At 35.6% G+C, this 20,661-nt stretch overlaps 1 protein-coding gene across 21 annotated transcripts in view; it reads right to left on the bottom strand.

The window, feature by feature from the left end:
* Window positions 1-20,661, bottom strand: part of NEB (nebulin) — a 210,280-nt gene that overhangs the window by 24,956 nt on the left and 164,663 nt on the right. For 17 of the 21 annotated variants that reach the window (XM_070942819.1, XM_070943071.1, XM_070943304.1 and 14 more), the window contains exons 155-172: window positions 19,642-19,749; window positions 19,316-19,420; window positions 18,394-18,498; window positions 18,163-18,267; window positions 17,272-17,376; window positions 17,062-17,172; window positions 16,305-16,415; window positions 14,492-14,593; window positions 14,257-14,361; window positions 12,498-12,596; window positions 9,076-9,186; window positions 7,558-7,662; window positions 6,633-6,737; window positions 4,708-4,812; window positions 3,603-3,713; window positions 3,066-3,176; window positions 698-811; window positions 483-587 (exon numbers count right to left, since the gene is read on the bottom strand). In XM_070942819.1, the coding sequence (XP_070798920.1) occupies window positions 483-587; window positions 698-811; window positions 3,066-3,176; window positions 3,603-3,713; window positions 4,708-4,812; window positions 6,633-6,737; window positions 7,558-7,662; window positions 9,076-9,186; window positions 12,498-12,596; window positions 14,257-14,361; window positions 14,492-14,593; window positions 16,305-16,415; window positions 17,062-17,172; window positions 17,272-17,376; window positions 18,163-18,267; window positions 18,394-18,498; window positions 19,316-19,420; window positions 19,642-19,749 (1,923 nt within the window). The remainder of the gene's footprint in view (window positions 1-482; window positions 588-697; window positions 812-3,065; window positions 3,177-3,602; window positions 3,714-4,707; window positions 4,813-6,632; window positions 6,738-7,557; window positions 7,663-9,075; window positions 9,187-12,497; window positions 12,597-14,256; window positions 14,362-14,491; window positions 14,594-16,304; window positions 16,416-17,061; window positions 17,173-17,271; window positions 17,377-18,162; window positions 18,268-18,393; window positions 18,499-19,315; window positions 19,421-19,641; window positions 19,750-20,661) is intronic. The other 4 variants (XM_070944263.1, XM_070943387.1, XM_070943465.1 and 1 more) reach the window with 1 other exon arrangement.

The following is a 20,661-nucleotide window of genomic DNA, read 5'->3' as shown; positions in this document are numbered from 1 at the left end:
AAGGCACAAAAAGAGATTTTAGGGGCATGTGATCTGTGGTTGCCATCCCCTGCTTTGAAATCTATATGAATTTTCCCTTTAATTACTATTAGTTTTGTTCTATATTGAAATGGTTGCAAAAATGAAAGCAGAGTCACTAGTGAAAGTGAAAATCAGAGCAAAATGTCCAACAGTGTAGAGTACCTCACAGTTATTGGAAGGATTTACAGTGCACTCTCAAGGTCACACAGATTTGGCTAGGTGGCTCAGTGGCTAGGACGCCGAGCTTGTCAATCAGAAAGGTCGGCAGTTCAGTGGTTCAAATCCCTAGTATAGGTCTCCTGCGTGAGCAGGGAGTTGGACTAGATGACCTCCAAGTCCCTTCCAACTCTGTTACTATTACAGACAGGGCCCTATTTCAGATGGTCTCTGTATCACATTATTTATCAGGCTGGTTAAGCCTGGAAGTTGGAGTTCACCTCCATCTGCACAGCCATCCTTACCTTACTGGAAAAGTTCTTCACATGATGTGCATGGATGATTTCTGGAGTGTCAACAACCGTGGTATAATTGGCTTTTTCCATTTCCGCAGAGTGCTTATATTTAAGCTGTTGAGAGAAACATTTCAGGGGAAATATTCAGAATAAGTAATTTATAGATGTAGCTTTTTGTTGATTTAATACAGCAGGAAATTAAATGATGTTCATTAATCACTAACTTCACTAGCAATATCTGTAGCATTCTTTGCCCTCATATAATCAGGTGTCTCCAATGAAAGGTCTGTTAGTCCCCTTCCTTTGATTTCCATCTCCAGAGCTTTCCTGTATTCTTTCTGTGGATAAAGACAGATATAAAAATATATCAAACAGCTTGTTCCCAAATGAAATTCACCCCAATCCTCCAAAGGTTACCTTGATATGTAACCTGCTCATGTAAATGTACAATGGAAGGAAGATCAATCTATTTTATAGAAGAAACATTTAATCTTGCAATGTGATATGAAATCTGACTAGTTATGCTTTTTATAGATCTCAAAATTAATCAGGCCATTAATCTGAAAAAGGTAAATATAATAACTAGCCAATCTTTTCCTTTCTGCTTAATGTTCCATCATTATAATTCCCAAGAAAATAATCCAAAGTATGCAGGATCAATTCAAAACCAATGGTTAAATGTACTATTGACCCCATTTTCTATTTTTTTATTATTTTAAAATAATTTTAAAATGCATAATGTAATTGCAGTGAAAATCATCTGGTTCCTATTTTAATATGACTGTGTAATTCATAGATCCATCCATGAATAGTCCTGTGATGTACCAATTAGAGAAAATGCCATGCCAAAAAAATGCATAAATTTGAGGAAATTGTACACAGATTTTTAAAAAAGATGGGCTTTAAAATGTGTGGAAGAATGTTATCTTCATCATCCTGCTAGAATTTATATCCAGATCATTGCTTATTTGCTACATGAACAGCTGTTATCGGAGCCAAAAGCAGGTGGTTGTTGTGTCTTTTGATTGTTTGGGAGAGCTTGTTTGTTATCTGCCTCATGGTGCCCTCAGGAAATTCTGACACATTTTTTGTCTCCTTAATGTGTCACTGTTGGCAGCTGCAAAGAATAAGGTGATGGCTGTTCTCCTTGAGGTTACAGAAGATGTTAACTGTTGTTAATGATATTGTTGGTACTAAACATTTCAAAATGGATTTGGCTGAAAACAGAGTATTTTAGTTGCAAGATCATGGAGGTTTAGTGGGACAAGGAGGACTATCCATAATCAATTAATTAAACCTCTTTGGAATGTCATTCTTGATGGGCTACAGAGAAAGGCCAGTTGGTTCACTATGTATGGTTAACTGGACTTTTAAAAAAGTACCCAGCTTTTCTGGATTTTACCAAGGAAATTCGACAATGGGGGGGGAGAGATTAAAAATGTGAGAACTATTGCTCATGAGAAGAATCTTCAATATCTTTTTGGGTTTCAGTCATCTTTGCTTTCAACTTATCAAATGTTACTCAGAAATAATTTATAAAGGAAGTTCAAAGAACAACTCTTGAAGTGGCTTTTTTTTCTTCAAGAAATCATCACTACAATTCTGGGAATTGACTATTGATTATGATGATTTTCCATTTGAGTGGTATAAAAATTAGATTGGATTTTTGTCTCCTATTTTATGAGGAGTCTGTAATAAAACTTTTTCATGCAAATCCCTGCCTTTAAATTTTTATGAAACAAATATCAAGTTTATTCCGAAACCAGGCAATCTGTTCCCATTCTAGAACTATTTCCTTAATAAATGTGGATGGTAGGTTTTATGAGCTTCTTTATGAGCAAATTACAGAATACAGCTCGGGCTGGGTATAAACAGGGCCATTAAACTTCTGACAATATTGGTTTTTCAATAGATGTTCTTCCTTTAACTCAAACGACTCAGCATCCACCAACTATAATCACTTTGGGGAGTAAGAAAGCCTTCATGTGGTCTCTTGGTAGTTTTTGGTGTGGGTTTTGATTTTTATGTCTCCACAAAGTTTTTATAGTTTGGATATAATTTATTAATGTTTAAATCACAGTTGATTATTAATAGAATGCTTCCCTTTCCCTTGGTTAAATCTCTATCAAAATGCTTTCTTTTCTTTTTAATTTTGCTTTAGAACTGCTGGCCTCATAATCAGAAATTCTAAAGTTATCAATAAATTACAAAAGGAGGAGCAAAATAATATTATTTGTCAATATTTGAATTTGTCTTTTTTGACAAGAGAAATTAAAGAAGACATTTAAAATATCTGTTTCTTGGAGTTTTTACAAGTTCTTTCTTGTAGTATAACTTACTTATTTCCTTTCCCTATCAGTTTTGTGTTGATCCTTAATATTGTTATATGCATTTTTATACTTTTATTAGTTTGTGTAATTTAAAATAATCCAAATACTTAGAAACTAAAATTGAAAAATGTCCTTCCTCTGTCTGAATATATGCTGGACACAAAACTTTGAAATGGACAGACCAGTACTAAACATTTTAATACTCCATAGAAATCTACCTTCCAGATTCCTAAACTTTATTCCACCTAGTGATATGCCTTACCTCATTCAAAATATAGGTTGCATTCTTTGCTCTAAGTAAATCTGGTGTCTCTTCTAGAATTGTTAGACCTTTGCCTTTTACACCTTCTTCTAAATCTCTCCTGTATTCTTTCTAGAGGGTAGAAAACAAGAAAATAAATCAAAAGAGATAAGTAAGAAGGAGTCAAAGAGAGGAAAAATATAAAGGAGAACAAAAAGAGTTAGGAAATAATTCCTAGACTAAATAGTTGTTCTTGCCTTCCAAACACGCAAATCTTGTTACGCTAACTCTACCTAAAATTCACACAAAATAAATAATGAATAATGAGACAATTCTCATTGGTTCCATCAATATAACAAATTTTAAAAAGGTAAAGAAAATAAACTAGGCATCACTATCAGTTAAATCATGCTTATAATTAAAGTTAAAATTAAGGGGGGAAATCAAAAATTAACTTGTAAACTTAAAATTAAAGTTTAAGCATGGCAAAGACAACAGTGAAGAGTCTACTTTGGGGAACATAATTTCCATTGCAGAAGTCAGAAGAGTAGTTGGTACCTCGCTTGCTATTTTAGTGGCATATCTGACATGCAGTAAAGATGGTGTAACCTCCAAACCGGTAAGATTCCGGCCCTTAATGGATTCTTCAAAATCTTTCTTATATTCTTTCTAATAGGAGTTGGAAAAAGAAGGGAGATGAAAGAAGGAAAGAAAGAAAGGGGAAAAATAGAATTAATTTTGGCATTGTAAAAATAATTTCCAGGCATTTTAAATAGATGTTAGTTATGGATCCAATTTTGTTTTTGTGCCATTTGGGAGAGGTTTAATGCTTTTCATTGTCCTAACCTATGATAAATTAATATTTTATGTACTTGAAAGCAATAATACCTACATCTGGCCTCTAGACAAGCAAACTTTCTACATTGTAGTATCTGGGGAGCAGGCTGTACAAAAAGGACAGAATGATAATTGGTCAGTAGTGGTTTTAGCAATCCAGTGCCAACAAAATGTGTGATATGACATGTCCAGACTCCAGTGGTTCTCAGTCAATATGCTTGGGATGATGGGAGTTCTGATCTAACACACTAGATAATATTAGAAAATACCAGGTAAAGAAATCTGTTCTAGTTAGAATGCTTGGTCCAAGGAAGTTTTTAAAAAAATGAGTACTGGTAACTCCATAGATCATGCATTTGGATATTATATTTCCTTTGAATGAAAACAATTGGCAGATTTAATAGATTCAAACATGACCCTCAAGTTTCACCTTGCATAAATTTGACATTGGAATGAACATATTCCAATAATTCAACTGTATCTTGAAATACCTATGAAAGGGTATGAAAGGGGTAAAATTGAATAGAGGCAACAATATACAGTCTAGAAGCCCAGCAAAGGAGCAACTGATTCTCAAAACAAAACAATGGGAATAAAATTGTATAGATGTAGTTTGAGGATGGGGAATGGGCAGAGGGGCTGGGCTTTTATTTGGCACCCATAAAATAAGCTGTGATGGTCATTTAATCAGTGAACAGAAAAATATAATCATTCTGTTACAAAAATACCTTCAGAATACATTTATGATTTAAACTGACTAGAAACAGTACAACCACAATTCAGTGTCTCGCTGATGTTTTCTAATATCTGATTAGTAACCTCCTACCTCACTCTGCATCTGTTGGGCTTCCTTAGCAGTGATATATGTAGGTGTTTCAAAGTCCAGCATGGGTTTTCCTCTTTCCTTTTCATATTTTTCCTTGTATTTCACCTGCCAAGAAGGTGGCATGTGTTATCCCACAGTAGCAGATTAAAAAGACACATACAGAATGTCACATCGTTCACTCAACCCTAATCCCGGATGAACAAAATACAATTGTTGTGCTCATATAACATGCTATGTCAAAATGAATTTATTATTTTATTGATAAATATATTAGCCACATCAGTCAAGGTGACTCTAACCGGTGAACAAAAGCAACAGCCACAACCAATAGAATTGCACATAAATATTTAGGCACCACTGATTAAACATTATTTCAATGAACCTGTTTCAATGAATCTGGTAGTGAATAAGACTGCATTGTTCAAAGTCAAGCACATCTTTCTGTGAAGTTGAATGGATCCGTGTCTTTTATGACCAGTTTACATATTCAAAAAATGGAAGTAATGACTTTGCCAGGTGAAACAGTTTGCATACTCTTACAGTCAGCAGTTTGTAAAGCCTTCTTTGGCAAATAAACAGCTTTTCAAATGTTTCTTGCCATTAACTGAAAACATCTATTGTTGCTTTACTCTACTTTTCTTTGCAAGAAGTATTATAGCTCAAAAATGTTCTTAGGTCTCGTCTCATGCACTGCATGTTTAAAATCTTTCCACAGACTTTCAGTTAAATTCAGCTTTGAGATCTGTGAAGAACACTCCAAAACCTTCATGTTTCTTCCTATAAACACTTTATTGTTGATTATGCTTTGTTGCTTTGTTAATTATTTGATCTCCTTTCTGAATATGGGACATTGGTTTTTATTATATGTGGTTCAATCCAATCTTCCTTCATCCGCACAATGTTTCCTTAGCTACTAGTGAAAGGGTGGGTTCTACTTACCTTTACTACTGGTTTGCAGCGGGGCCGCGTGCTTGCGAGCTTGCCTGCGTGCGCGCGTGCTTGCCCGCATGCTCTTCTGCACATGCGCAGAAGCTTCTGCACATGCGCAGAAGCGTTTTGATGACATCAGGGTCAGTGGGCGGAGCCTCCCACCAGTTTTACTACCGGTTCTATAGAACCGGTGCGAACTGGGAGCAACCCACCACTGTACTAGTGCCACCCAATCCCGAAGCATAATAGATATCTTCAACTTTAGTGACCTAGTGGATACATTTAAAATTTTGAGATCACTTCTTACAAAGTAGTCCTCATGGGAAACATTGACAGTTACAAAACATCTCCTGTAGCTGTCCTCATGATGTTGTCCACTACATAGCTTACTTTTAGCATTCTCTTAGGCAAGTAGTCACATTTTCAAACAAAGTACCATTCTACAGCCTTTCACTGTTTGTATTTTCCAAGCATATATTTTGGGTATGTAAGGGATCCAGAAGTATCTTGGAAATAAATCTGATGTTTACGACTATGGTTTGTTTTACATTATGGCACCTTTAAAATCTAATAAAATCAGGTGGACATGGAGCCTGCTGGAAGTGGTTTGTTTGTTTGTTTGTTTGTTTGTTAAATGTAGGCACTGTCCACCTCACTGCAGTATCTAAATGATTGTGGGCCTAGTGTTATGAGGCACTTTGGTATCTCATATTAGAAATCCAGAAATAACTGGCTGGCTGCACATATATTATTTAGGTTTCTGGCTTATTAAGAAATACAGAAGCATTGTATTGCCCAGAATAAAACTTGACAAGGTTTCCAGGGTAGTTCCCAATTCCCATCGATGAGCCAAACATATCAAATCTACACCTGCATACTTAATATACCAACGTCTATAGAACTCTGAAGAACATGTTTTGGATGAGAATACAGACACAGTGGCATGTGGCAGTTGTATTATAAACATAAGTGTGTGAAACACTTAACTGACTTACTATGCTCTGAAGTTCTGAGGCCTCCTTTAGATGGAGCTGTTCAAGGTTATCTGGAATTACGTGGTAGTGACCTTTATTCCTCTCGTACTGCTTCTTGTACTGGTACTAAAGGGAAGGCGTCAAAAACCACCTCAATAGTTAAAAAATATATCCTAACCAGAGCAGCTTTTCTAGATCACCTTACAAAAAACATATCAGTAGTCAAATGAGACATCAGAAATGAAATGTAAAAGAAATATATAAAAGAGAAGAAGAAAGAAAAATATGAGGCAAAAAGGGACAAAACAGGGGAAAAAAGAAGAAGAAAAGAATCAAAGAAATGTGATGCAGTGAATAAGTGATGCTGTTAAAATGGAACGATGCCCCTTGGTTTTTGCTTAAGAATATAAAACGGGATTAGCTGATATTACTCAAGGGTGATTTAGTTCAGCATTTTGTGTCACAAAATGGCTGACTATACGCATCGACCAAGTCCACAAGCAGAATTTATTATAGCAAGAAGATCAAAGTTCAGACAAAAGCAAACTATGTCTGAAAATGGTTTTAAAAGTTAAAGAATTATTGTTTCAAAATAGTAGCTGTGGGTTAAAAAATATATAAAAAGTTAATAAAATAATACCTGTTAGTAAAAACATGAATTATAAAAGTAAAAAAAAAAACACTATTAAAATTTAGTTAGATGTTTAACATTATTAGTGGTTCTGTTTTAAAAGTAACAGAAAAAGCTCTAAAGATTTGAGGTATTAATGTTGCTAGTCAACATGGGGGATAGTCATCAGGCAGGAGATAAGAGATCACTACCAGGTGATTTCCTAGGAACAGTCAAGGAGGAGGAAAGATGTTGCAGAGGTTGTTAGCTGATATTATCTTAGAAAGGCAAGGAAAGGTTAAACTGAATGTATCTCAGTTTAGCTAACAGGCTTACAGTGCTGGCAAGGTGGCTGGTGTTCAAAACATGATTCATCGCAAGAGATTCAGACATATCAGTCACCGGCTTGTGAAGTTTCTTCAGATCTGCCTTATATTTAACCTATTGATAAAACAAAGGAAAACGTCAACCACCTTGTCACGGGAGTACATAAAGCAGGCTTATAAATGGAATACATTTCAATTGTTGTATTACAGCTTGTGCAATGAGCTACTGTCTATGGAGATTTTCAGTCATTCAGATCATAGTGGTTCCAAAGGTGCTGGTGGCCTGCGGAACTGGCAGCAGAGTCGGACAGTGAGGAGGTTGGGGAGGAACATGGGTCAGTCCTGGAGTCTGGGGAAGGCTTGGATGAGGGCTCTGCATCGGAGGCAGAGAAAAGGCCATTTAGGAGGTACATGCTGCCTCCGGAGCCTCCAGAGTCAGACCTCAGCGAGGCAGACGAACAGGGAGAGCCTGTTCCCAATGCGCGCATGTGCAGAGCTGCCAGAAGGCTAGAACAGTTAAAACAAAAGGGACGACTCAGGAGTAGGGCTTGGAGATGATTGGCCCCTCGCATAAGACTTAAAAGAGGAGCAAAGGCACATGGGCCTTTGCAGGAAGCAACGTTGTTAATTCTGTTCAATTTAAAGTCTGAAGCTCTGTTTGATTCTGGACTCCATGTGGCTTTGCCAATTAGGTCTTTGGCAGTGTTTCAAGGGAGATAAAGGTGGGTGATTATCAGCCTTATCCCGAAGAACTCTTTACAACTATGTGGGACTCATCTGTGAATGAACAGAATTCACAACTGTTGCAATAAAAGAGGTTTTTGGGACTACTCGTGTGTTTTACTGACTCAGGAAACCAAGTCAGAACAGGTGCTTTTTCAAAAGTCAACTGGATTTTCTTGTGTTTTTTTTTCTATTCTCATCTAAGAAGCTTCTTCAGTTCAACTGTGGTCATAAGTCGAAGGCTATCGGCACACCTCAATGTACAACCACAATGCAACCGAAAACTTCAGTTGCTAAGCAAGACAGTTGTTAAGTGAGTTTTGCCCCATTTTACAACTTTCTTGCCACAATCATTAAGTGAATCACTGCAGTTGTTAAGTTAGTAACACGGTTCTAAAGTGAATTTGGCTTTCCCATTTACTTTGCTTGTCAGAAAGCCACAAAAGGTGATCACAGGACTCCGGGACATTGCGGGAATTATAAATACAGTTGTCAAGCATCCGAATTTTTGACATGTGATTGTGACCATAGGGATACAGCAGTGGTCATGTGAAAACAGTCATAAGTCACTTTTTTCAATGCCATTGTAACTTAGAACAGTCACCAAATGAATGGTTGTAAGTCAAGGATTACCTGTATTGTTGGAGTTTTTAAACTGTTTGTTTTCACCTGCGCTTGGTCTGTTTACCATTTTTATTTTCCCTGCAAATACTACAAGGTTCTAGCAAACCTCTCTCAAAGGAATCTAGATCTGGTGTCTGGGTTCTCCTCACCATTCAAAGAAAAGCTAATGAACCAGACTTACCTCACTTGCAATGTGGTGAGCATCTTTCAAGGACTTGTAGATCTTGCTCTCCTTCATATCGTATTGAGGCTTCTTTCCTTTTTCTTTATCGAACTTTTCTTTGTACTTGATCTGAGTCCGAGAAAACACACACACACACATATATTTTAAAAAGGGTCCTGAACTTTAACATTTCTGGCACCAAGAAGGGAGAAGAGAAAGCACCTATCCACAATCAGGTGTTCAAAAGAAATCTGATTGCAAGCAAGCAGATCAAAGGATGCATCACATAGGAACTACTTCGAAACAAAAGAGACCATTGGAAAGATCAAGATTTTTCAGTAGTAAGATTGTTACATGCTACATTTCACAGGGCGACATTTCTTCTTTCATTCAGTGGTTTATTTCAGCTCCACAAACCAAAAGGTATCAAATTTATCCATTGCAAATATATATATATATATATATATTTATATATGGACAAGATGCTTGAGAAAGTGAGATGAAGCACAACTTCCGTTGTGTTCTTATAGCAAGGGCTTTCCCCAACCTTCAGTTGAGTGGCACAGTATTTCATATATCCCTTCACTCCCAGACAGCATGGCTACTGGAATGAGGCAAACAACAATCTGGCATATATTCAGTCCTCAGAACAGGAAAGGTGGTATTATACAATTCTGTTACTCTACCACCACATACCACAAAAACATGATAAATGGCCATAAACTTATTTATGTAAAAGCCAAACCTGTAGAATCCATGGTACACTCTGTGCATCTTCAGTGCTAAAAGGGAGTGCGGTTTGCTCTCTGTTTATATACATTAGTCAGCATTTCCCTTCTAACGCCTAGCTGGGTAATGAAATGTCTGCAAGCTCAGAGAGCACCAAATATTCTCTTCTATTGGTAAAGCTAGACTTTTAAAGTGTTTATGTCTTGCTTTTACTTTGAAAATATCAAAGAGCATTTTACATCAGATTACGGTAAATAATTATCAATAAAATAAGATAATAGCTTTCCTAAGATTTCTCATATGGAAAGTCATTATTTAACATCTACCCTACTACCCCACCAAGAAAGTTTGCACCTCGTGTAGTTGATGCCCAAATTATTGTTCTTAAGAGAAGTGATAGCCTTTTAAAGTGTTTTTAAAAAGCAACTGAAAATAAAAGAGCCTTGATAGTACAGTGGTTACGCACCCTGTTATTAACACAGCTGCCTGCAATTTACTGCTGGTTTGAATCTCTCCAAGGCTCAAGGTTGAATCAGCCTTCCATCCTTTCTAAGGTAGGTGAAATGAGGACCCAGTTTGTGGGGGCAATAAGCTGACTTAACGCATTGTAAGCCGCCCTGAGTCTCCGGAGAAGGGCGGCATATAAATCAAATTAAAAAAAAAAAAGTTCTGCTGAGATGCTTTTCTTATTAAATTTAAAATAATCTATCTGAACCCACTGATGGATAGTCTGCTTCTAATCATGTAAATAATTCAGCAAGCTTGCTTTCATTCCAATATGATTATATTCAACTCAGCTTTTTTTTTAGTGGAACTTGCATATTGCATTTATATTACATAATATTGTACTTACATTCAATAATATAACTTTCTAGATAAACAAGGTTCCTAAATGTTTTAGTACTATTATTATTAAACAAAGTCATAAAAGAGAGGAAATATATTCGCTGTTTAGTAGACAAAAAGTCACAAATTATAAACATAAAGGCATTATCTGGCTACAACTAAGGATATTTTCACTTTATTTAGACTATAGAGTTTAAATAGGAAGTAAATGGACAATACTCTTAAAAGATGGGCATAACTGTGTGCAAGAGCTGATGGAGATAACTGATGAAAGGAATTGATCATGCTAGGAAGTAACACACATCACTGTAAAGAAATAAATGCAGTCTATCATCAGAAAAATCAAAGATGCTATAGTGCACTTTCAACTCACATTCCATGATTCTTTATTTATAAAATATGGATATGTTCTTATCCATGCAACTCTGTATCCATCATGCTGGATAGTTTCATTTTTAAACTAGACTGATAAAAATTCTGGGGACATTCAGTTGATATCCTTCTCGTTAGATTTCCTTGAGAAACATACACCGAATCATATATGAACTGATGCATTTGAGAGGAACAATGACGTTTTCACAATGACAGATCTGACACATGACTAAGGAAAACTTTTAACTACATCCAGTGTTATGTATGTGGATTTCCAATTCTATGTTTTCTATTGGCAAATGGACAACACAGGATAAAGACAAACAACAATAACAACAGCATAAGAAATGACATGCAGATTAACCATAACAGTGATGGAACTGGTGACATGATAGACAGTATAGATGACAAATAACCTCTTGAAAGATTTTATGTTGAACTTCTGCACAGTCAGAAGTATAGAAACATTCACACAAACAAATGATGTATCATTATGAACATCTATAAATCTGACAAGAGTATTGGATTTTTTTTTTCAAGAAAAGATTGTTAGTCCCATTAACTTTCCAAGAGTTTAAAGTTGCTTTTTCTTCAATAAAAGACTAAATAGAACAGCTTAATAAGTGGAAGAGTTTATTATTACAAAGATAAGATGGCTTATCACCTTTCTGTACAAAGAACTGATTTTTGTCACAAGCACAGAAGAATGTCTGTGACTGCATGCAACATAAAGAAAGAAAAGCAAGAAAGGAAATATCTCCCTTTTTTTCTTATGTCCAAAAGTCCTCTCCAATGTATGTCCTTCCTAAGATTTAGGCCTACAATTCCCATCATCCTTTACCACTGGCCATGCTGGCTGGGGCTGATAGTACTTGGAAGCCACCTCAATGGAAGGAGCCAATTTGAAGAAGGCAGATAGTAAGAGAGTCTTTCTTATGAGGGGGTGAGGAAAATAAACAGGAAACACTTGACATCAAGTAGCAGCAACTAGAAATTAGTCAAGATCCAGTTCTGGCTTCATTTTCCAGAAGTCTTTCTTCAAAATGTTCAATGTTCAATGTTTTGTATAGCCTGGCTGGTTGAAGACAATAAAGTGAGATCACTATTGGGAATGCTTGCTCATTGTCTCAGTTCAGCCTCTATAGTGAATGACCATTTTTTTATGTGTTTTACTGTGTGTGTTTTAGTTTAGTGTGCAACAACATTCATTAAACCAGGCTTGCATTTTAAATGCACTAACTGCACCTTCTAAAATTATTAGATTTGAACAAATATTCAATCTCCATTTCAACACTGAACTCTCAGGAGCAATTTTATATAAGAAAGAAAAGGGAGATTTTTTTTAAAAAAAAATTAAACTACATGAGATTTTCATTTAAAAAAAAAGAGCATCCCATTGGCAATCCAGGCTCAATTTTATGTGCCAAGAACATTTTGCAAAATTCATAAAATGGAAAAAGCTGAAAAGGACAGGCACTTTAAATCCTTCTTACATGACTACTTAGGGTATTAGCTTTTTTAAAATGCCTCATCCAGGGTGTATCATACGATGCTGCCCCATGTCCCCTCAAGTATCCTTTAATGTATTTGACCTACAAAGCATAGCAAGATAGTAAGATTAGGTTAGCCAACCTGCAATGACACAAAGCAAAGAGCTAAAACAGAAATGCAGGCATCATCCATTCCTTCTCTTGATGGAGATGTCTCATAGGATAGAAGCAGCATGATTTGAAAGCTCATCACTTGTTCAAAGTTTGATGGAGGACAAACAGGTTGATGTTAATTAGTAACAACACTAAAATATAAGGTACCCAAATTATTGAAAATAAAACATTTATATAAGCAGTAAATCACAGTTTCAGCAAAGTAGAAATATCCAAGTATTATGCTAGAGTTACGTTTTCAAGCAAATATCTTGTCAGAAATCCCAAATACACAGGGAATGGAAATAAGACAAACACATTAAAATATTTATTGCAAAAAAATGTGGAGCTGGTAATTATTGTTTTAAAATCCTGTACTGGTAATATATGGCATACCAAATTTACTTAACAGAAAATTGGGGGTGTAATAATTACCTCTAAATGGGTAGTACAGTATGTTTGTGGGTCATGTATTCATTGAGAATAGAAAATACAGTTGACAATGAATGAAGGAGCTGCTTCTTGGTGAATTTAACTCTTTTCTAATATCTAAATCAGTGTTCCTCAAGCTTGGTGACTTTAAGATGGCTGATTGAGAAATTCTGGGAGTTGAAATCCGGACATCTTTAAGCCTATTAAAATCTATTTTATAAATAAGTATGTACTTTGCTGGCTATTCATTTTAATTAGGTAGTATTCAATTTTTTGGTCTAGATTAAATTGTAACTTCCATCAGATGTGTAAATGTACACACAAACATATGTATGTGTATATCTTGTATATGTATTTGCATACACATATTTGATAATAAGGGAAATTGCCATTATGCTTTGTTTGTGTTTGTATTTTTATTTATTTTTTATTTCTAGAGAGTTATCTCAAATCCAGAAGCGTGGTATAACTATGGTACTTTCTGAAACAACAGTCATATGAAAACCATAGATGAGAGTTTTGTAAAAGGGAATAATATTTTATCAATAAAAATGGCTTCATACTCACTTCTGTAGGACTTCCTTCGCTTCCAATTAGTTTATGGACAAATTTTAAGTTGGAAACTCACCCTTTGTTCAATGTTTTGCTTTAGAAATTTTAATACAGCAAATCTAATTTTTAAACCGCTAATAAAATTTTCCTGCAATGTTTCTAAACATTTAAAATGCACTGCAAATTTAAAATTGGATGTCTGCCCAAAATGAATACTGAAGTAGCTTTACTCTTTACCATTCAGTACATATTCATCTGAACAGGAACAATTCATTTTAAATAATTCACTTTAAAGGTAAAATCGTCACTGTGCTAGTCAAGCCTTCTGAAATTAGGATCCAAATTTCTTCTGTACATTCAGTGTTACTCTTTGGAAGCTCATATTAAGCACAGGATTAATCAAAGATTAAGGACGGCCCATGCATGCCCAGGATGTCTACAACACAGAACTAACCTTTTTATGTATGAAAAGCTGAATTCACATGCTATACACAGTGACAGGATTCTTTAACCCAGAGTCAGCTCTACTGATTACTTTAGGTATCAACATTACTTCCAAGAGATTGTGGAAATCCTGTGTCACTTGCTCCTATTGTTGTAACTTATTTGCTTTGATTGTTCATACCTGGCTGGTTAGTTTGGACACTTCTTTGGCAAGTTCAATATCTGGACGTCCAAGCATGGTGACTCCTACTCCAGCATCTTTGCGACCTTTGCCTTTGTATTCAATCTAAGATCAAGCCAGACATTTGAAACACCAATAAATGTTGTATTCTACATACAAAAATGAAAGCAATTTTACTTATATGTGTATTATATAAGCAACAAGTTATGAAGCAGTTACATTGATTTGCACTCACATCGCTGACTAAATGGGAGACTTGTGTGGCCTTCATAATATCGGGTCGATCTGCCACAGTGGTATAGTGGAGCTGTGATTTGGCATCTTTTTTATATTCGACCTACAGTAGGTGAAAAGAAGAGGCAGATCAACGATAAACACAATATTTTTTAACTAGAGGAGAAAATTTTTTAAAAAACTATTTTTTAACTAGAAAAGAAAAGACAACAGAAGGATGAAAATCAGCTAATATTTTGCCATTGGTTTGCTCTGGGCGGGATGAAATCACCATTTATATATGGATGCTTAGCAAAAAAGAGAATGGGGAAATGGAGAGGGGGGATGCGAATGTAGTCATCTATGGAAACTGTCATGTGCATGGAGACCCTTACGCCCAACCCAGTTCAATAAGGGTGGAGATCTTGTGAGGCATGATTACATCTGCTCTGGGGTTTCTTTTTCCCCACAGCCATTTGCTTCTGCCAAAGAAGGAAGAGTGATGCCATAGGAAAAGTCATTGGAGAGAGGCAATTTTCTTGTCGCTTCCATACACACATTATCTCAGGAGCCTTCACAATTGCAGTCCCTTCTTCTCATGTCTAAAACTATGTATTTGCTTTTGATTGGATGAGCAGTTAATGCTTCCCCTCTGACTCTGCTCAGCAAAATCTCCCAGAATGTTTAGAAAGCAGAGCTACTAGTAGAATAGTGGGAAATTCAGCTCTGGTCCAGGATGATGTAATGGCTGGTGTTTAGGAAAGCTTCTGGGATAGGATAAAGGCTAGAGGTAGAACTAACTTTTGAGACATAAACTAGGCTTTTCATCTGCAGAATATAATTTCACACATTTATGCTTTAAAATGGAATTATAAAGAAACTCAAAGTAGATTGAAAGAAGTTTTTTTTTACATCTATCGTGCTTGAAATATACCTAAAATTATTAGGGCAGTATATATTTTAAAAGCCATGCCGTTCATGCCCAAATCTTTCTTTAAAATGTTAAAGTAAGTTAATCACTTACTTTCAAATTAATTATATGGGGCCTTAAGCACTCTGGAATTAAACAAATCTTTCCAGGAAGTGAGAATCCAAATTATCGTGATATCCATCAGAACCTTATCAAATACATGTAATAATGAAACCAAGGTAAGCTTTAACCTCCAAAGCTGAATGCACTTTGAGGAGGAGTGGTAATTATACTGCTCCCTCTTCAAGGGAGAGGGGCAGTTCAGAAATGTAAAAAATAAATAAATAACAAAGTCATTTTTCTAGCAATTAGCATAATGATTATTACTATCGCTACACATATTTCTATGTTTTTCCTTAGATCTCCTTTCATTTTACCACTGCAGTGGCAACCAGCTAAAGTAGGTTGGTTTGCAAAGGAGACTGATAGTGAGGGGTCCTTGGTGCTCTCTGGTTGGTTGTTTCCTTGCAAATGTTTCGTTACCCAAACTAGCACTGATGATATTACCTAGTTTGGGTAACAAAACGTGTGAAAACAAAGCAAAGCAAAGCAAAGCAAAGCAAAGCAAAGCAAAGCAAAGCAAAGCAAAGCAAAGAAAAGAAAAGAAAAGAAAAGAAAAGAAAAGAAAAGAAAAGAAAAGAAAAGAAAAGAAAAGAAAACCCAAGCTCAGAGACTACCAGGGATCCTTCGTTTCAACTCTGAGCTCCAAATACTTTCCTTTATTGGAGACTGTCACACTCATTTATATATCCTGGTTAAATCATGATATCTTAATTCCAAATATTAACAATACACTGAAATGGTCCTGCATCCAATAACAGATCGCATTTTATTTGTTAAGGAAGAAAGTGCAGAAATAACTTACAATACTCTGTTTCTTTGCCACATCCATGGCGTGCTTCACATCAGGAGGTTCCACCATGATGGAATAATCTGACTTGCCTTTTTGTTTTTGAAATTTCTTTTTATAATTTGTCTGTTTGGGATAGAAAGTTATGCTTATTATTAGTCTCCACTGAAAATCTGTTGATGTTTAAAATAGGAAAGGCAGATTAAAAACACTGCTATCTGGAAAAAAGGATGTGTGAATGTATGCTTGTACTATAATAAGTTTTATCTCTTTAGTTCTGCTGTAATTTTCCTTTATATTCTCAAACTCTTTGCATTATTGATTGGATTCAAAGGGCAGCCATATTACTCAATTGGCAGATAATAATAAAGTCAGTAGCATCAATTATACATGCAACACCACATCTGTTCTTAATTCCTAGTCATCCTGTGATTTAACTTTCTTCTCACCCTCATTTCTATCTTCTTTCTAAATTTTCAAGGTACTTAAAATTATTTTATTGTGTTCATAATCAAGTTTTTAAATCATGGAAGTTCAAATGAGAGGAACACTTTCCAGATTTTTCAACAATTGCAAGTACACATCCGACAACATGTTAAGCCTTTGTAGATTCTGAATATCTGAACAGTTGAAAGAACTGTTAAGTGATAAACAGTACCCTTCAGAAAACACTGTTATAATTTACAGCGGAGAAATTATAGTTTCACTTACAAACACAGAAACAGCAAATGGACATCTGCAATGTGGATAAAGTGATGCAGAAGTAGCTTACCTCACTAACATTACTGGTGACTTTTTTGACATGAACAGTATCCCGTGTTTCTGGCAATTTTGTGAAAGAACCATGTGGGAGGTGTTTCTTCACATGCTCTTTGTATTTGTTCTGTTTATCAAAAGACAAACAAAAGAAGTCACTTATCTTTAGGAAGAAGATATTCTGAAGCCAAATAATTGCAAAATAAAAAATGAAAAAGTCAGTTACCTCAGACACAAGAGAGCTAACCAACTTGGCAAGAAGGATCTGGGGAGTGTCTGGAATAGGAAGGATGCTTCCCCGTTCCTTGTTGTGCTTCTCTTTATATTTTAACTGAGAAGTTAAAAAAGGGGGAAACATGTTTTCAAGCAACAATCATCAACAGGATTCCACAAATGAGATTATCAACAGTGAGTATGTTGTTTTCTTCTCTTAGCTATTAAAAACCCAGGATCGAGAAATCTTATACGGAAGCTTAAGCAACTATAAGATGTTTCTGAAATCAAAACATAACCTTGAAGAATTCTTGACCTAATAGATCTTAAGAAAAGGATGTGATACAACATTAATCTTACAAAATCTTTGTTTAAACATGATGCAGGCATTCATCTAGACCAGGGTTCCCCAAATGGTCAATATTGACCCCCAAGGATTGATGGGACTATTTAAGGTATAAGTGGCTGGGGATCAAAAAGGGATCAGCAAATGTCTGGAGGTCAATAAAAGATGTAAAATCAATTGGGGTCAGTTAGTCTTTTGGGGACAGTATAAAACTTACGTCAATCCTGAAGATAAGGTGGCCAGCAGTGAGATAGTATTAACTAGGGTTGGATGTCAACCAGAGAGAGGACTTGAGCTGTTTCTATTATTATTGTGTGTATGGGTTATCTAGTTAGATTCAAGCCTAAAACTGGTGGAAACAATAATTCAGTTCCTAACCAAGGATCTAAGAATTATTAAAGTAGCATCTAGGAATATAGGCAGTTCCTTATTTGTAAACCTTATTTACAAATCATTATTTGTAAATACTGCAAACACATTTGATTACATTTATGTTTTGTTTCTGTTTGGCAAGAATGGTCAAAATCTTTTCCATAGAAAAGATTTTAAAATACTTACATCACTTGCCAAGATTGCATTCTGCAATGCCAACACTGTGTTTTTGTCATCTGTTACAGACAACTTGCATCCTTTGAGGTATTCTCGGTCAAGCTTGTATTCGTACTGCAAAGAAAGAAAGAATAATAGTAACAATAACAAAAAATGAAAAGTGTCTAGTTTACCCTAAATAGCAACAAACTGTCTTATTCCATCAGGGGAAAAAGTAAGTTTCCTTTCTCAATTGCTTACATCACTCTGTTGCAAGGATGTCTTAGCAGCTTGGATAAAGTCAGGTCTATCCATGGTCCAGTGCCAGTGAGCTTTGGTTGCTTCATATTTCTTCTTGTAATCCAGCTATTTAATAAGAAATATAAACATATAATCAAAGTGTTCTTACAAAACTGGCATTTTAAAAAGAATTTTAAAAGGTTATTATAGTTTGCTGAATAGTTAATCCATCAGCAAATCAACAGACATGATTAATAAGAATATTAGTCTGGGACAGATGTAAACTCCATAGAAGAGTGATGTGTCTATGTCATGGTGTAATTGGGCAAATCACCCATCTATGTCTAAAAGTCATCCAAGTTAGCATCATATAGATTTAATGAACCATTTTTATGATGTTACAAGGTTGATGGGAAAGGTGCTCAGTTCTCTCTTTAGGAGGACACAAAAGCTAGTTGCCAGGATTCTATTTATTAAATGATGGTATTTTCATTCCATACTCATATCTTCTGGGTTGCATAAGGTTCTCCAAGAAAGTTGGATCCTGAGAATCTGTACTGCCTCCCTTTCTCTATGAAGCATTTTATTCAACAAGATGGTGTGAGCCCATTCTCATACTTCTGAAAATACCATGAGGAACATGAATACTTTCATTCTGGATTTTTATTAAACTATGACAAGTGGGTTCTTCAAATGTTCAAGAGAGTGGGAATTGGAAATCCTGCTTTCCTAGTTTCCTTTGAAAGCCTTAGTCACCAATGATAACATTTAGATGGGAAAGAAAGAGAGAGAGAGAGAGAGAGAGGGAGGGAAGGAGGGAGGGAGGGAGGGAAGGAAGGAAGGAAGGAAGGAAGGAAGGAAGGAAAAGAAAGAAAGAAAGAAAGAAAGAAAGAAAGAAAGAAAGAAAGAAAGAAAGAAAGAAAGAAAGAAAGAAAGAACTTACATTGCTGTTCACTTTGTAAGCCTGCTTAGCAGCTTTAATGTGAACTGAATCTGGTATCACATTGCAGTGAGATTTGTTCTGCTCATAGAGTTCTTTGTATTTCAGCTGTTGGAAAAGCAGAAGATGAATGATTTATAAGGAAAGACAGAACCAAAGCTATCCCGAAAGCTTTATTCATGTACTTATGCTAGGCTGGATTGCAGACAACTATTTAAGGCTGGCTGTATATTTACAACAACATAACCTAAATCCAAAGCATATCAATAAATAATCTTACACATGAGGGGCACTTCATTAGAAGGATACAATTGTAAAAAATTACTTACTTCACTTATTCTGTCCATGACCTTCCGTACGTGGAGAATCATGGGAGTATCGTGAATGCTGGTATATCCCTTTGGTTTGGCTTTCTGGAATTCCAGTTTATAAAGTATCTAACATTAAAAAAAAGAAAGGAAGTTAGCACATGTAATCAATACATACATATACATATATATATATATATTAAAAAACACTTCCATTAGAAAGTCGCACCCAAAATGTCCAACCCCTCTTCATTCCCTAGTTATCTCCTATTGGATATCATGACTGGCTTGAAAAATGCAACTACCAAGTCCAGTCCAAGAAAAACAAGTGACATGTCCACTACCCTCATCTAGACCTGTCTGAATAAGACATACAAATGTTGCATCTACAATCACAACAATATTAAAATTGGCTTATTTGATCTCCTGTATTTGAACAATCAGTCAATGAAACAATCATTTGCATACACAGAACATACATAGGTCAAAATGAAGAAAGTGGGTGATAGCATGCTAACCGAACATCCTATGCTATATCTTAGCTATCAGACATGAATGATTGCAGTTGATGGCACTCTCTTAATTATCCAACTTAAAGTCTTCTTGAGGGCATATGTAGAGAAAATTGCCTATATTTTCAGCACACGCACACATATATAAAGGACAACAAAAACAAAAGCATGACACTTTAATTAGCTTTTGGCATCGGATTTTGTATCATTCAAGTGTGGGTCTGTTACCAGTCAGTGAACATAGTATACTTGATGATATAGTTTAACGTTTGGTGTGTTTGACAAGTGGGTTTGATCTCAAATCCATTTAATTAGGAAGGTTACTGACTAGTCACTATTTCTCAGTCCGAGAAGTTGGAAGTATGGAAACAAAACTGAGGGGAAGCCAAGAACTCAAGAAACACCGAGTTTCTTGAAGATATGTGACCCATATCTTCTCCAGAACACACCAAAAACCCAAAAACCCATCATTGATTTATCTTTAAACTTACCATTTAATTTGAGAATTTTCAGTCAGAGAGCCACTACT

This window comes from Pituophis catenifer, unplaced genomic scaffold (genome assembly GCF_029215685.1).
Source record: "Pituophis catenifer annectens isolate HBS135680 unplaced genomic scaffold, rPitCat1.0.hap2 SCAF_1, whole genome shotgun sequence".
Taxonomy (NCBI): Eukaryota; Metazoa; Chordata; class Lepidosauria; order Squamata; family Colubridae; genus Pituophis; species Pituophis catenifer.
Note: the sequence above shows the minus strand (reverse complement) of the source record. Positions and strands in the feature narration are given on the sequence as shown.